The 18346-nt window shown below is 37.2% G+C and overlaps 1 protein-coding gene across 16 annotated transcripts in view; it reads left to right on the top strand.

The window, feature by feature from the left end:
* The window catches only part of CADPS2 (calcium dependent secretion activator 2), a 577723-nt gene extending 560777 nt beyond the window's left edge, over positions 1–16946 (top strand). For 11 of the 16 annotated variants that reach the window (XM_027539120.1, XM_027539122.1, XM_027539124.1 and 8 more), the window contains 2 exons: positions 10292–10396; positions 15980–16153. In XM_027539120.1, coding sequence (XP_027394921.1) covers positions 10292–10396; positions 15980–16153 — 279 coding nt within the window. Of the gene's footprint in view, positions 1–10291; positions 10397–15979 lie in introns of all 16 variants that reach the window. The other 5 variants (XM_027539121.1, XM_027539127.1, XM_027539134.1 and 2 more) reach the window with 2 other exon arrangements.
* The last annotated feature ends 1400 nt before the right edge of the window (positions 16947–18346 follow it).

Here is an 18346-nt window from a genome sequence, read left to right on the forward strand (position 1 = left end):
TACATTCTCATGGAAAATTTTCCCATACTTTTGCTCTACTGATCCTCATAAATTTGGCTCCATATTCTCCCCACATTCCTTGTTGACTTTCTCCTTAGTTCTGGCTTTCCTGATGGCTCATATGGTAAAGTGTCTGCCTGCAACGTGGGAGACCTGGGTTCAATCCATGAGTCGGGAAGATCCCCTGGAGAAGGAAATGGCAACCCACTCCAGTACTCTTGCCTGGAAAATCCCATGAACAGAGGAGCCTGGTAGCTTACGGTCCATGGGATCGCCAAGAGTCAGACATAACTGAGCGACTTCATTTTCCTTTCCTTTCTCCTTAGTTACTGCCTATATTATACACATAAAATATATGTTTATTAATGTCAAATTGTTCATTTCATGTTTTGGGTGCATAAGATCTAGAAAACAAATCCAATTGGTCTTTCAATTAGGATGTATAAGAAATGGTGGTAAATATTGAGACTGGAAGGTTAAGCACAGAGACTTCCCTGGTGGCCCATGGTTAAGACTCCACACTTGCAATGCAGATGGCATAGGTTCAATCCTTGGTTAGGGAACTATTAACAAGATCCCACATGCTCCACAGCCAAAAAAATAAAAAAGGTTAGGCATTGGTTTTGTCCCACATCGTTGAGTATCTCTGTCACAATGACTCGGTAGGATTCAAATTACAACTAGTATTTACTTTCTCGAAGCCACATAGTGCTGCTAGAGGCTGAGAATACAATGTTAGGTAAGATAGACCAAGTTCCTGCTCTAATAAGGGAACTTACATTCTTATGGTCAAATGGGTCTTTTGAAAAAGTTAACTTGTACATTAAAATGTTTCACATTTTCATCTACTGAATAGACGTTGTTGTTGTTTTTTCAAATAGTATACCGTGGAGAATTAAAATTTAGAAAGCTTTCAAATAGGAGATAGTGATATCTTTAACTTGTTTTTATTTCTCTCTGTTGCAAGTGGATGATTGGAAACCTGCCAGGTTGTAGAGCTGATTCAACAGTTGTGCCTAGCTCTAGTGCTTACAATATCAAATGCCATGACGGTGCAACAAGGGCACGCTCTCCCTCCCTACCCTTCAGAGGTTCTCTGCTGAAAACCCAGGCTTATGCCACCTCCCAGGAGGGCTCTTCATGTTCACTCAGACACAAGTCTGAGTCACAGTGCCACAGCATGGCGGTTCTCTGCCTTTTTTATACACTCTCACAAGACCAGCAAGCACTAAAGGCCCCAGGACATGTCCTTTAGTGGTGAAAACTCACGAGGCAGCACTGGCAGCGCCACACTAGGTAGCCCCACGGCCTCTGGTACCCGCCATGAACAGCTACTAATACCCCTGAGCATATGCCAGAAAGGTGGTCCGCTGCATGCATGACAGACTCTGAAAAACAAGTCTGGAGCTGAGCACATCAACCTCTGAGCACATATAATGTTATCATATCCTTGTGTGTAAGAATGTATATGTTGTGTTGTTGGCTTTCAGTTGCTAAGTTGTGTCTGACTGCGATCCCATGAATTGCAGCACTCCAGACTTCCCTGTCCTTCACTATCTCCTGGAGTTTTCTCAAACTCATGTCCGTTGAGTCAGTGATGCCATCCAACCATCTCATCCTCTTTCATCTCCTTCTCCTCCTGCCTTCAAAGTTCCCAGCAGCAGGGTCTTTTCCAGTGAGTTGGCTCTTCATATCAGGTGGCCAAATTATTGGAGCTTCAGCATCAGTCCTTCCAGTGAAGTGTTATTTCCTATATGTGGATACTCTCATATGTACCTAGGCATGGGGGGTTCATTAGTTTACAGTACTTTCTCCTGTACTTAGTTCATCACCTACAATGAAATTAGACTGTCACATTTTCAGTTCTGTTTTAGTCGTGTGTTAAATTTCATTAGCCAATTGCAGTTGTTTACTTTTTGGTGATGCCTGCAACTTTAGCATTCATTAAATTATTTTGCTATTAATGAAATGTTTCATTCAAGTCAACAGTTCCTCTGGCTCTGATATTATCCTTTGTCTATTGAAAAGCTGCCCTGCCACTATTATATGTGTAACAGTTTATATCTCCAAATATTTTAGAAGCATTCAGTCCCTCAAAAAATATGTAACACATGTTATGTGCTGGACATCCTGCTAAGGGCTAGAGATATTAATAAAAAGACTCGGTTTCTGCCTTATAGATACTCACATCCTGTTGAGGCAGATATAGAGCACATTATGCAGTATTTCTACAGACACATGTACAGAGATTTAAAGGCAGAAAATACGGGAGCTTCTAATTCTGCCTGGTAAGAGAGAGTGTTGGCTTCATAGGAGAAATGATGGTTGAATGGAGTCATCAGTGTCATGAATCTGGCCAATGAAATGTACGTGGGGATAAAAGTCCCAAGAGAGGGATTGACTTACCCAAAACTTGTAGGTATAGAGAAACACAGTATCTACCAGAGCAGCAGATCACTCATTTCCTGTGAGAGTGCACCATGAGTCAGAGACACAGGGATAACTGTTTATTTCAGTCCCTACAACACTCTGGAAGAGGACCTTTGGAATAATTTTTCCCTATTTTTTATAGGGAAACTGAAGCAGAAAGACTGGCTAACTGTTCATTCTCAGACTGAGGTTTTATCTCAAACTTGTACCATTCAATAGAAATTGCAGGAGTCTAATTTATTTTTATCCAGATCCTACATTATTGATTTAAATGCAATATTGACCAAACTTTTATATATAGTACTCAAAATAAGTCACTGAACCAAATGAACAGGTCTTATCCCCAAATAAATCATTCACAGTGTATGTCTGCATCCCAAACTAGTACACATACCCTTATAACTGGGTTGACCACTGTGTTCAGCCAAACCATTGATTAGTCAAAAGATTAGCCCAACCAGTATGCATTCCATCATTTGTCATTAAGTAGGGGAGAGGGAAACAACTGATGATCTGAAATTTTCACTTTGTAATCCCTGGCCGTTTTAGCACCAGGAAGAGAACCGCAGAATAAATTTACAAAGGCACTTGCCTGCTTGATGATAACGAATAATGAAGAATAGTATTGATTTTAATGCTCTTTGTGTAGTGTGAGGATAGATAGGCTAGTTAAGTAATATTACTTTCAGGATATTTTGGGAGAAAGGAAATTTGGAGTTAATAAAATAGAGGTGAGTGGAAAAAAGCTTGTGCAACCCCCAGTTTCTGGAACTTACCCTATTATATAACTTACCCTGTTTTATGATTGAAGAGGGTTGAATGCATCTGGAAGCACCTTAGTTATTACATTCATGCATTTTAAAAAAGAATGGAAGAAAGTACTGAACTTCAAGAGTAGGAAAAATGTTTCATCATTCAACAAGCATTTATTAGGTACCAACTATATGCCAAACCTCCCATGTTTGCACGTCTTACACTTTCTCCTTCTTAACAGACACCATAGTGTTCGTGAACTCTGCTTTGCAGTCTTCCTCATAGAACTAAGAGAAGCTCATAGAGCTTCCCTGGTGGCTCAGAGGTTAAAGCGTCTGCCTGCAAAGTGGGAGATCTGGGTTCGATCCCTGGGTCGGAAAGATCCCCTGGAGAAGGAAATGGCAACCCACTCTAGTATTCTTGCCTGGAGAATCCCATGGACAGAGGAGCCTGGTAGGCTATAGTCCACGGGGTCGCAAAGAGTCGGGCACAACTGAGTGACTTCACTTTCACTTTCATCGAACTAAAAAATGAAAATTGCCCTAAATGTGAGTTTATTGAACACGGAAGGGGAAAAAGCATGAGTCAAGTTCTTCTATGTTCTGTATTTAAAAAATAAGAAAACTGTACATATAGATTGAATCCCTTCATGAATGAACTAGGATCTTCTTTCCACATTGTTTTGTTGCAGTGAAAAAAGATTTTCTCAGTATTCCTAAGTTTTAGAGTATATGGCACTTTAAAAGCATTCGAGTATATGGCACTTAAGAAGAAAACATGTGGGAAATGCATAGCACAAGAGCCAGTTGGTTAGTTATCCTAACAGAGTCTGGTTCTTCAAAAAATTTATTATATTGTGTAATTACATTGTCAGGTGTACAAATACCTTTGGTAATGTAGATTACATTAACTTGTAAGAAAATGTGATGGACTTCTTTGGAACAATAAGCTTCTCCTATATTATTTCATAATTCTGCATCATAACCATGAGGGAGCACCAGGAATGATAGAGCTATTTTCTTAGTTGTCTGCTACAAATACCAAACTGTTCTGAAAAAATCAGAGACTTCATTGATGAAACACACTGTTTCATAGAAGGAAATGGAATAACCTGGTAGTCATGAGCACAGACTTTGAAGCATAGATATAAGATGAATCTTAACCCTGCCACTTATATAAACTTAAATAAGTAAATTATTTAACCTAAACTCAGTTTTCTACCTCTGTGAGTTCAGTTTCCATGCAAAATGAAAATAAGAACCATCTCATCACAGTTGGTATAAGAATCAAATGAAAATTGAACTGATGCACTTGAACTTCCCATGGAGGCATTTAAAAAAAAAAACGGATACTTTTATAGTCAGATTATTATTATATATTATATAAAATATTATAGGTAGCATTATTAATATAAAATCATAGTAATGCTTCAGAGTTCTTAATAAATTCCATTTATTCTTCTTTATACTTTATTGTTTCATTTTTGTAGAATATCTATTCTTCATTAAAAGGCCAAAATGAATAAGTTTAAAACAAAATAACATCTAACAGAAACATCTATAATTCTAGACTTGCATATTTGGATGAACAAAGCTATATTTAACCAGCATTTAAAAAAAAAGACAATTTGGCTTTTCCCTTCCGTTCATTTTTAGGAGAATCACAAGCTGCATGGTTTCTAATCACGCCCTTTTCTTTGATAGTTAAATCTAATCTCAAAGTATTTCTGGAGAGTATAAGAATCTTATTGTAAAGCTAGATTCATCTCAGCTGCCCTTCATAACCCAGATGAGAAAACCGAGGCCTACAGAAAGCAAGAGGCTCAGTCAGGTGAATGGTAGCCTCACAGGGCTTCCGCGTACTCAGCCCCCGAAGCTTCTGGGTTGATAATGTCATTCTCTGGTGTGTTCACGACCAGCCCTCAGCGGCTAAGTCCTCCTGCATGCCTCTGGGTTCAGCTGGTTGATAGATGTAGATTGGGTTGAACACTTCCTATATTCTAAACCTAATAGACTGGTTTCAGTTTTCCTTAAATAGAGCCCTTAATCCTATTCCAAACCAACAAAAAATCCACACTTTAGAACTTTCAAAATGCTTGTGCTTTGAGGATCTGTTTTATGGAGCCAAATATAATTGTTTCTGGGGGATGCCTTGACTAGAGGGGGGAAGGATGGAATTATTACACCAAAAGTACATTTTAGTGTTAAGAAATGAGAAGTGAGTGACTACAAATTTAATTATGTCAAACAGATGTACTGTGGACCAAAGGAGCACTCCATGTATAAAGAAGCATTTATATTTACTTTTTAATGTAGTGGTGAACTGTAAGGTATTCACTTTTCTAAATATTTTGTAGCCCTCTAAAGCCACAACATGATCTTAAAGGATGCTTTATATTTATCAGATTTTTTCAAAACCTTCACCTTTTCAAAACTGTTATTTGTTCTTTTATTCAATTCATCTTAACATTTAAGAGGTACATACTTCCTCAGATGAGATTTTCTAGATGGTATTTCATTTCAACACAGTGACTTGACTCTGATAAAAACAGACAGCTTCTCTTGAAATAAATGAAGAAATACATACATACTGTGGAAATTTAGCCATTCCATATCTGGGGGCACTAAAAAGTATTGGTTGTGGGGTTTTGTTTTTTTTTTCTCTGTTGTTCACCTATTGAGACGAGACTAGCTGGAGAAGAATGAAAATATATCAACTAGTTGTACCAATTCATAATCAATAAAAAAGCTAAACACTTAAGCAGAAAATAGATCACAGATTTGTTCCCCAGCAAAGCACTTATTTTTACCCAGCCATCATCATCAGAAGCCGCATTATGACAAATGATTTGCTCGAAGCCGCCGTAATACATGTACCCTATGGGGTCCTGTGATTCAGATTTAGGAATATCAGCCCCAGAGGGTCTGAAGACATTGTGCATTAGTATGTATTGAGACCTCATTCCAGGTGGCAAGCGGCTGGATTTTCTTAAAAAGAAAAATATATAAAACTTCCAAAATAAAGGTAGAGTGCTTATTTCCAAGCAAGAAGTGTTATATTGCATTGAATCCTCTTGCCTCCAAATGTTATAAATTAGGCAGAAAAGGGAGCCGCGCATATTTAATATATTTGTTTTGTATTTCCACTAGTCAAGGGAATAATGAAATTCCTTAACTACTTCTCTTTAACTTGCATGAAGAAAGCACGGTGTGTTGCTAAATCTCTTTTCAACCAGCACTGCCGAGAAACAACTTTAATCCTTGTTAGAAAATTGCCGAGTCTGGGACTGACAAAGAGCTCATGCTTGTTCCATTGTTAGTGCTCCCCGGCCCCAAGAGCAGCGCCCTTTACAGCTGCGTGGATCCCGCCCGGCTCAGCTGCACTATTTAGGAGACGAGGTTTGTCAATTTCTATTGACAATGGAGAGAGTTTTTCAGGGCCTGTAGCAGTGCTGACACAGTTGGGGATCAATGCCAGCCATTCAGAATGCACCCTCTTTCATTGCTGTGGTTTGTTAATTCAAGACTAAAGGTCCACTGAGGGGGTTCAGGGTGTTTAAGAAAGCTGATGAACTGTTTAAGAAAGCTGATGAACTGCAAGCGTTTATAGCCCTGGTGTGGCAATTTCCATAGTCAGTGGCAACTCCTGGCACTAAGGGAGCTGTGTCCTTGTTGACCCTCTTGTTATTAAAAATGCACAAGTGCTGCGCTTCTCAATATTTCAACACTCTTTCATTGTCAATACCACCTTCTGAGCCCTTCAGCTTGTTGCTTGCTCTAAAGATCTTCTTAGATTGGGTTTGAAAACTTCACCTTAAACACTAGATTAGACTGATGTTCTGTTTTCCGTGCTCCTGTTGATTTGTTGAACCTTCCCAGGGCTGGAAAGCAAGTAGCAGCTTGATGGGGAGACGGGCCGCTAATATGATTTACCAGTCTACAGTCATGCACAATAAGTGTGAATAAATACAGGGGTCTCACAGAGTCAACCCTAGCCTTTCCTTTCCTTTTATTTTTGCTTTAAAAGAGATATCTCAAGAAAATGAAGTGAGTAATGCATGCCCTTACAGGAGTTGAATGAACCACAAAAAGAAAAAAAAAAACACATATTTTTTGTTAAAGTGGTAGGCTGCTGGCATGGATTGATGGAGGGGGAAAAAAATAGTGCAGAATATACACTTACTGCTTTATTCTTAAGTAGACCAAGCAAAGAATAAAGCAGTAATGCCATACCCATGACTTGAGTGCAGGCTCCAGCGCCCCTTCGTTGTCATCCCCTGAAGGGAAAAGTGAATAGTCAACCAAGTTGCTTTATAAAATTAACTTTTCCAAACTGAAAGCACATTTTCTAACAGTCATACTTCACTGCACATTCACCCCTTTCAAATTTTTTTTTCTTTGTTTTGGGGGATTGGTTTGCTTCAGTAGAGCGGGTGGGTGGGTGAGGGGAATGAAGCTAACTTACCTTTGAATTTTTTCTCAAAATGGAAAAAAAAAATGGGACCTATCATCCTCCACCCAAAAGAAGAACATTTCTATTCGAGCTCAAGAAATAGGGAAATGCTACTGACATTTTTTTGGCGGGAGGGGGGTGTGTTTCACCATATACAAGAAAGAAGCAAAAAAAAAAAAAAAAAAAGAAGCAGTCCCAGTGAGGTTTTTTTTGGTTTGTTAGAGCTTAGTCTTCATAACACCATAAACTCCAAGCTAAGCTGCTTATTTCTCTTCATTTGCTTGCTTTCGCTGAAGTTCTTCAAAATGCTTTGACTTAGGAATTAAAATTATGCATGATTAGTGGATGAAATCATTTCCCTTATAGAATGTTCCTTGTAGAATAATTTGTTTGCCTTTAAAGCAAGATGATGATAAAGTGGCTTAAGCATTTTATTAACATTAATTCTTTTTCTCTGATTTTATAGTTAACTTTAGATATTTGATTTCCAAATTATTCTTCTTTAAAATTACAATTTTGGCATTGTGTTACAGAAGGTATATTAATAATAAGTTTCTGTGTTATATTAGATGTCCCTTCAATTATCACTTAATCATAAGTATCATTTACATGTAATAGAAAAATGAAGTTACATTAATTTTAAATTATCTGTGGATTTTTTAAGAACATAAGATGCATAAGGAGTAATTTTAAGAAAGTATTTTCATTTATCTCAAATTCATACAACTTACCACATATATAGTAACTTTACAGTCTGACACCCAGATTATTGCGTATGTTATAAACTTAGTACAATATATCATATTTTGTCCCCCAACTAAATTACCCCTTGAAGAAGCGCTATAATTTAAGAGTCATAACCATTACGGCTACATTTTAGCTTTCAAGTTACTTGGAGAGTGGAGTCGAGGTAAGAGTGTTACGTTACTACAGTATACTCATATTCAACATCACCAATACCTCTGAGTGCTTGCTTGCATTAAAATAGAACTCAAGAAGTTGAGGCTATCATTTAAAATAAGAAAGTAGAGGATTTAAATATCAGATACTAATCTATTAAGATTTAATATGTCAGCTGAAGTACTAAATTTATTAGTTTGTTTTTTAAGAATTTAGGATTATCTTGTTTTATAAAACTTGTATCTGATACCTTTACACGTTCTGAAAGTTAGGAAAGTAATCATTAGGAAAAAGCAAAATTGGGTACATGAATAACAGTTTTTAAAAAAACCTTAGCCCATCTCACAGTTTAAAAACTGGAATGGTCATTCATCCATTTGATACCACAGTATTCAATAGACCAGTTATTCATTTTCAAATAGCTCATCTCATTTATGCATGTGTGTCCAGTATATCTACCGATTATAAGAAATAAGTCTGATGAAATCTTAAACCAATTCATTTTTACATTGGGCTTAAACGACCATTCCTTACACTAAATTTTGTTAGAACATGTTATAAAATACAAGTCCAGGTGAATTTCAGACTTACATCACTTGAGATTTCTTTTAGAAATTTGAATTTACTGCTTTATTGTGGAAGAAATATGAAGAATTTTTCTGTTTGAATACCTAACATATGCACACGCATATGTGATCTGTGGTGTCACTGTTTTTGTATATTCAAGCAAGGCACAAAATCCCTTCTCTCTCAAAGACTCTTTCGTCACTTCCTAAATGCTCTGTGGCCATTGATATTTCTCGCACTTATCTGGATGAATAGCATTATTTTCTTACAGTATTACCTAAACCTAGCTCTGGCATATGAGTACCAATTCCCTTAAAATGCCATCACTAATGGCAGATTGCCTTTTCTTGACAATGGAAACAAAATTTCTTCTTTGACAGTACTCACAGACATGATATAGGAGCAAGAAAGTACATTAGAGGAGAATTTCAGTTTTCCCAAGAGAGTTTTCATAAACAGAAAACATGAACCCTCCGAAAACACTTGCAAAATGAAACAGATTGTTTTCTTTTATAATTTGGTCAACTGACATGTGTTTTTGTAATTCTTATAAGACACAAGAATTCCATCCTGATAACATTCCTTTCTAAGATCTGAAATCTTTATTTTAGGTGGTTTTAAGCCATCTTGGCAAATCCTTAACAACCAGTTATAGATAAAGGTGTTTTGGGGGATTAGAGGTTAGTAAACTGTAGATGTTTTTTGCTATCCCTCCTTTAAAATGCTGTTTCTAGGCATTGCCTACATGCATTATGACATCTACTGATTTTTACATAACCTAGAGATTAATGGGAAATTTCCCTTTGAAAATAATTTACCCATTTTTTTCCTGCTGCTTGGCAGTCCATTCACTCCCATATTATGTATTTAGTACCCATTGTTACCTATAAATTACAAAGCAGGCTGCTAGGCTGCAAATGCAAAAATACTGTTTCCCATGAATATGTTGCAGCTGAAAGACTGTAATGTTAATTCATATAAAGAATAGCCTGGGTCAACTTAGCAGATTTTCTAGCAAAACATACAATTCTGTTCACAGAAAATTATAGCATTATTGACTTCAAGTGCTGATCTGTGGTCATTTTGGAGTGTTTCATTACCCCCTCATTACCGAATCTGTTAAATAAGTACTGCAGAGGTTGTTTTCTTGTTTTGTTCTCCTGCCTTCTGCCCCCATCCTTCTTTGCAGCAATGGTACAGCAGCTCCATGAAAGTCATCTGTGTGTGGCTGGCTGATAGATTAGACCTTCAGCTTCATATTTACCAACTGAAGACACTCATCAAGATCGTGAAGGTAAACAAAATGTGTTGAGACGTGAATTGCCCACCAAGCTATAAAGAATAATGGCAAGATATTGACATATAAGAAAATCATATTTAATAGAACCGAGTGGATGTAAGTACTTTAAAAACATCACTGTTGGCAATGATGCACTGCTGCTTATTCCATTTTCAGTGAGACTACGAAATCGTGTTTCCACTAGTAAAAAGTATTTTGTTACCATAAAGGAATCACATTTTAAGATAATATACATAAAGCCCCTACCATATTTACCTAAATGTAGTAAGTCCATAATAATTTTGTATTAATTATCTTAGGTACAGCAGTGTTTTTTCCTCATACATTTCCTTCACATTTATTAATACATCATTAGAAGGATTTTTAATTATATTTGCCCCTAGGACAAGGAGAATCTCCATTATTTTTGTTATATCCTGATATGAAAGTGAAACATTGTCACTGCCTGAATTCTTTTGGAAGCATACCCCAATATGTGAGAGATGATCAGTGTGAGTATTGGGGATGTAATCTCGGTTCACCAAGGCTGTCTTGACTTATGCTTTTCAAGAGTATACTTAGGAGGGACTTTAAGATAATATCTTATTCACACCTTTAAAACTCACATGATTTTTCACACCTTATAAATTCTAGTAGAAATGCAGAATATACAACAGATATAACTTTTTCTTAAAATTGAGACAAATTCTACATTTTGGCCAAAAACAACTCTAAGCTATTGCAAATCAGCGGTTCTGGGCTATAATCCTTGGGGTCGCAGAGAGTCAGGCACAGCTGAACGGCTAGCACTTTCACTTCACTCTCATATATTTATATATATGTGTGTGTGCCTGTATATTTGCATGTATCTTTATGCACACATATACATATGTATGTATATTCGTATGTGTATATGTACATACACACATCTAGGCAGTGGTTCTGACAGTGTCATTCCTGATTTAACATTACCAGCATCACCTGAGAACTTAGACATGCAAATTCTTGGGCTCCACCCCAGATCAACTGAATGAGAGTGTCTGAGAGCGGTGCCTGGCCATCTGCACATGAACAAGCCCTCCAGAGGATTCTGATAGATGATAAACTTTGAGAAGAACCATTGTATCACATTGTTAAAAGTTTTATTCATATTAAAATATTTTCCACCATTCTCTTGGTTCCTGCAATCTCATTAGATTGCAGATTCTTTTGTACCATAGACACAGAAGTTATCATAGATTAAAGTACCCACCAAGACGAAAGTTCTAAAGTCAGAAATTGGCAAATCTGCTAGAACAGAACCAGACCTATGATGTCACAGTGATAGCAATCATGATTAGTCATAAACAGCAAGTAAAATTGTAGCCATCCAGTAAGTTTTATACACTAAACACATTCCGTTTCAATCAACAAACTACCTTTGATCTAGAACACTTTTTACCAGGTGTTATTTATTTTATAAAAAACCTGAAAACGCACCACAAATATGTTCATATTTGCTTTAGCTCCTCTATGATTTCTTCCTTGTTTCTACAAACGTGACTTGGAGAGCTTTCAAATGAAGTTTGTTTTTCATAAAAGAGAATCAGAATAATCTGTGTTTATGTTGTAAATATACGTACATGTTAAGACTGCAGTCAATAATGTGACTAATATTAGGATTAGCTTAGGATCAGCTAATATCCCTTAGGATCAGCCATATTTTCAAGGTAATATCTACTGTATTCAGGATGTCAGAAATTACAAACTCAGGTAACTGATACTAGATAGGTAGGTAAGCTCTTGTTTTTAGAATAAGAATCTGCATGTTTTATTAACCCATCATTTTTTCTTTCAAAGTCATTCCTATTCTAATGTCCACTAGTCATTCACATAGTTAGCAGGAAAAATGATTAATAATTTTGTTAATTATAGGGTGACATTTCCATTTTATTCTAAGTCAATCTATCTTGTTTTTTAATCTTATTTTAATATAGTGTTCATTATGGCTACCAGCAATCAAGACTGACAAATATGAGATTAAAATTTCATGTATATATGTTTGACTTTCCGGGTATTATTTTTCACAAGCAGGCCCCCAAACTCAGTCAATACTTTCTTGGGCTGATGCATTTAATCAAGTCCTAGTGTTTTATTTAATAATTAAAAGTGATTATCTTTACAATAAAAATTAGGATGAATTAATTTAGTATTCTAGTTATTTTTTTTCTACTTTGAATATAAGCAGACACTAGCCAATTTCATACACAGATTCATCACTCTTTGGAGCCTATATAGTTATAATGTTCATTTTCCAGTGAATTTACACAGCTATTAAATAGCACATGTACAGAGGTGTGTAGGCTCTGAGTAGGCTGTCCTTCCATCCACATCACATAGACTGGACCTGCCTGTTACAGCAGAGTAGTACATTCTACTCAGAGCCCAGCTACTAGACCCTAGAAACCTGGTTCTCACAAGCATTGTCATTCTTCTGTGCCCATGGAGACCCAGATGCCATCAAAATGTATATGATAACCAACTGTCCCACAAAGACACCTAGACAGCCATTGGTTCATTCGTGTTGCTCACTAAGAAAAAACAAATTGCAATAAAATTTTCACAGAAGATGTAGGACTAAGAAATTAACAAAGTTGTAATATCAGAATGATTTATTTGGGGAAGGGTAAAATAGAATCCTCAAATAAAATGGCTGATGGATTGCTGATCTCCCTAGAGGCCATTTGACATTTTGAAGCAGTTAACATAAATGAGCTGCCTCTTTTACCAGGAGAAAAGACAACAAGTGAGCAGCACCCCGCGGCAGGCACTTGTCTTAAGTAAGAGCCAAGCAGACCTTCTTGGCAGCCACAGAGGATCTCTACGTGTCAATAACATTTTATGAATTCTAAAAAGAGAGAAAGAGAGAGATTGCAAGGGTTCCTGCCCTGCAGTTCCCCTAATGGCTTATCACTTCCTAATAAAATAAGGAAGCAGAATCCAATTTTATACAAACTACAAAGCCTTTAATATGGCAAATCCACACTATAGCTCTGTCCTAGCCAACTTATTGATAATTAGAGTAAATGTAAAGAAAGCCATTCCAATAAAATAAGAAAGTAGGACTCACAAACTCAGTATATAATTGTCAGTGGAACAATAATACCTTATTTCAGATGCTTTATCTGTAGATGAATATTTTGTATGTTTGATATATTTTTAACCTGTTAGACCGTTGTTAGAGGCTTGAACACAAATCTCTTATGTAGCAATACCATGTAAACTAGTTACCAGATTTTCTAGACAAAATTGACCTAACAGAGTTACTTTGTGGGTTCTGGAGCAAATTACATAAATTTTGGTGTGAAATATCACAATAGTAATAATAAGGTTTAATGGTTTAGAGGGCTTCCCTAGTGGCACAGAATGGTTTAGAAAGAGACAATGAGGATGGTAGGTTTTATGTGTCTTAATATAAAATATTAAAATCAAATTAGAATCATTTTGGTCATCTAAAGAAAAACACTAAACTCTTTTTGCTGTTGAGATGCTGACCTCAGATACAGTCCGTGTTCCTCACAGTTCAGTTTATTTTTTGGACATGTGGTAGACTTTTCAAATATGCATTTTGTTTATGACAAGAGAATATCACTTCTGAAATGTGAATGATACCATAGGGCATAAATCAAATCCTAGATGACAAGAAGATAAACTGTGAAAATACCAATGACCCCACTACCTGGTAATGGTTCTGCTCCTTCCCCGAAGTTCATAGACCAGGTGTGTATATGCAGGGGCTTAAGATGCCATCCATCAGCACTTCCGCCCTCAAGTGAATAAGCACCTTCAGCTCAACTGTCTGAATATTATATTTTCCTTCTAATTGTGTTGAGTGAAATCAGGCAACCTATAATGTTTCAGCTATTGGAGTTGTTACATTGGGCCAGAAAGTACAACATTCCTTCTTCTTCTTTGACTTTTTTCTTCTACTAACTGCAACCTCCAAAAAAGTGACTTTTAGCAATCATTTAGAACAAAAAACTGGCACATGGATATGTACTGATACTCTGGGACAATCCATTGAAACCTGGCTGTTTAGTATTCTAAATCTAACATAGGACAGAAAAAAAAACTTTAAAGATATTTAGCATTTTAATGGAGAAGGCAATGGCACCCCACTCCAGTACTCTTGCCTGGAGAATCCCATGGACGGAGGAGCCTGGTAGGCGGCAGTCCATGGAGTCGCACAGAGTCGGACACGACTGAGTGACTTCACTTTCACTTTTCACTTTCATGCATTGGAGAAGGAAATGGCAACCCACTCCAGTATTCTTGCCTGGACAATCCCAGGGACAGGGAAGCCTGGTGGGCTGCTGTCTATGGGGTCGCACAGAGTCGAACACGACTGAAGTGACTTAGCAGCAGCAGCATTTTAGTGGCCTTGGAAGTGTTTCTGTAGAATCCCCCATTCAACTGACTACAACTTTAAAAATCAATAATAAAATGCCAGCTTTGTTTAGTCATAAAAAAGTCACATGTGAAGAAAGTCTCACTTAAGGGGAAAAATAAAATGAGGAAAATTCTATAGTTTACATATCTTAAGAGCCACAGAAATCAGAGTTGTGTAGTTATTTCTGTTGTTAAGAAGCACTGTATAAACAATAAAATGGTATTTGTTCTATGTTTGACACATAATACACCAAATAATTTACTGTTTCACAAAAGTGTAAATATGTCTTTCATTAGCCAACCAAAGGAAGCTTAATGCTGGAATTTAGCACTTCACATTCCAAGGCAATTTCAGAAGGGCAAAATTCATAGGGACATTTAGGTGCTCACAGAGTTTTACCCAGTATACATATAAATAAACTTTATAATTCACAAATGCTAAAAATGCAGACTTATTTTAGTGATAATAGGATTAATCCTCTTCCCTCCACAAACACCCAAAACCTAATGCAGTTTATAAAATGCATTTTTGAATCCTCAGTTGAAAAACTAAGAATTCCTTCAGATTGAAAATGTACATAAGTACTTATCATTTTACTTTTGTTACAGGTTATTCAAATAGTAAATGTTGTGCAGTTAGTAATATATTGGTTAAAAAAGCTCATTTGTCATCTGACAGTCACAACATTTTGATCTACTCAGAGTGATTCTAGTTTGAATAGCATTATCAGAAGTCTCTCATTTCATTTTCTCCCTGGAACTACACCTATAGGATGACTGGCATGGGCAACTACAATCTGAATCCATTAGTGAATTGTACCAGATCATTTTTGAAATGCCAACTGAGTATATATACATTTAGGCATACACATATACATCCACAGGGGCTTCCCAGGTGGCGCTAGTGGTAAAGAACCCGTCTGCCAATGCAAGAGACATAAGAGACGCAGGTTCAATCCCTGAGTCAGGAAAATCTTTGGAGGAGGACAGGGCAACCCACTCCAGTATTCTTGCCTGGAGAATCCCATGGATAGAGGAGCCTGGCAGGCTACGGTCCATTGGGTCGCAAAGAGTCAGACACAGCTCAAGCAACTTAGCACATATGCATGCATATACATCCATACATATAATCTGTAAGGGATCTAAGTGGTTTCTTTCTCCTTCATCCAGAAAACCTATAGGGACTTCCGACTGCAGGGTGTGCTGGAAGTCACCCTGAACAGTAAGACCTATGACACCCTACACAGACGTTTAACGGTAGAGGAGGCTACAGCTTCTGTTTCAGAAGGAGGAGGACTTCAGGGCATCACGATGAAAGACAGTGATGAAGAAGAAGAAGGCTGATGACACGCAGCTCTGCAGAAGGAAGGAGGACCTTGACTTTATTTTGTACTTGTTCTTGTAATTACACTGATTGTTTGGACCAAATATAAATGCTTGTATTTCACGCTACATTTAAAAAGTTAATGTGGAATTAGAGTTAAAGGAGAAAATGCAAGTATTTTTTTTAAAAAAAAAACAGCCTTTTTTTTGTGTAGCTTGATCTAAAATGATGACCTTTGGCTGGCTCTGTGATTGGAACATGAATCTTTTTTTGAAGAAGATTTGACCTTTGTTTTCTGTAATAACATCAAAGTCATGTCCTGTGTTGTGAAGTGAGATATGTATTTCTCATGATAAAACATTGTGAGAATAAGCCACTTCTAATCACTGTGCCAGTCCCATCTTACGTACCCTTGTTAAAATGGCGTGTACTTGACAGTTTATCATTTATGTGCAAGGTTTGTCTCCTAGTCAAATTATCATTGTTGTGATGTGTAACCTTGGCTCTTAGCACTCCAAATTGGTCTGCAGGTGTATTCCTGGGCTTAAAGGATTGCCAAACCCAAATATAGACTAGATTATCCAATGGACTTGTGTCTTGTTCCATTCTGAATATGTCTTCTCTCAAGTATAAAAAAAAATCTCAAAGTGTGGGTAATAAACGTGCTGCCTTCAACATACCATGTCCTACTTCTCAGTGTAACAGCTTGCAGGCAATGGAAGTCTGCTTGGCCCTAACCACCTCTGTATTTATTAGGATTGTATAAATTAAATGCAGTAAAAAAAAATGTTAGCAGTATTACAAACATCTCAACAGTTGGCTCTGTGTTTTTATTTTGTTTATTTATAATCAAATGAGTATGAGATATTAACACTGCTTTCCACCTAGTAGACACACACTTGTTCAAAGAACTAGTTACTATGACAGCACATTTCCATAGCAAAGGTAATGTTGACTACATACTCATATATTATGTATTACTAGTTAACATTATCAATTAGTGTTAATAATGAGTAATACTAGAAATGCAAATAATGTTAACTAGCAGTTGACATTTAATTAACTTTTTTCTTCCTCCAAAATATTTTCTGGCTATAATTTTGAAGTACTATTTATCTTTGATTTTTTTTTCAAAAATATGTCAGCATTCATTCATAAGTAATTTCTAAATTTTTTTAAATTGTTATTTATTTATTTGGGCTGCATGTTATCCATGTGGGATCTTAGTTCCCCAACCAGGGATCGAAGCTACGTTCCTTGCAGTGGAAAGCACAGAGTCTTAACCACTGTACCACCAGGGAAGTCCCCATAAATAATTTTTAAATGAAGTAAGTTAATGCAGAATAAGTGAAGGTACCCCTGAAGTTGTGTAAACATAATTTCTGAAGCACTGGAAGTGAACAACTTCTTGGCTCTCCACATTTACTCTGGTGCCTGACCTAGACTAGGCCACAGTTAAAATACTGTAAAATATTGTATTCGTTCAGTGCTGGGTCCGAGGGGTAGGAGACCCTATAATACAAGGTAAACTGGACAGGAAATTTCTTCTCCTTTCCTGGATTAGAGACCCACTCTACGTTGACAGGCAGTCTGTCTTGGAATGCTGTCCTTTCCTTTCTTGTCCACCATCATGCCAATACTATCCTTTTTTCAAGTCCTCAACTATCCAGTCATGCTACCCTCAAATTCCCAGTGGTACCCTCCCCAAGGTAGCTCTGCACAGCTCAAATTGCTCTCTACTTGGAAATTATTCACACTTCTTTTCCTTTATGTCAAATGCCTGTTTCTTTGACACACCTTGTTTGTTGTTTAGTGTCTAAGTCTGGTAAACAATCTGCCTGTGAAGCAAGAGAGGGGGATTCGATCCCTGGGTCGGGACCAGCCCCTGATGGGTTACAGTCCTAAGGGTTGCAAGGAGTCGAACATGACTGAGCACACACAGTTGCTAAGCCTGTCCAACTCTTTGTGACCCCGTGGACTATAGCCCACCAGGTTCCTCTGTCCATGGGATTTCCCAGGCAAGAATACTGGAGTGGGTTGCCATTTCCTACTCCAGGGGATCTTCCCGACCCAGGGATCAAACTCAAGTCTCTGGCATTGGCAGACAGGTTCTTTACCACTGAGCTACGAAGCAAATCCTTGAAACAGCACATCTAAGAGTAATTGGTACATTTTGTCCTAAAATGAATGATGACCCCACTCTCTTAGCCATA

This window comes from Bos indicus x Bos taurus, chromosome 4, assembly GCF_003369695.1.
Source record: "Bos indicus x Bos taurus breed Angus x Brahman F1 hybrid chromosome 4, Bos_hybrid_MaternalHap_v2.0, whole genome shotgun sequence".
Taxonomy (NCBI): domain Eukaryota; kingdom Metazoa; phylum Chordata; class Mammalia; order Artiodactyla; family Bovidae; genus Bos; species Bos indicus x Bos taurus.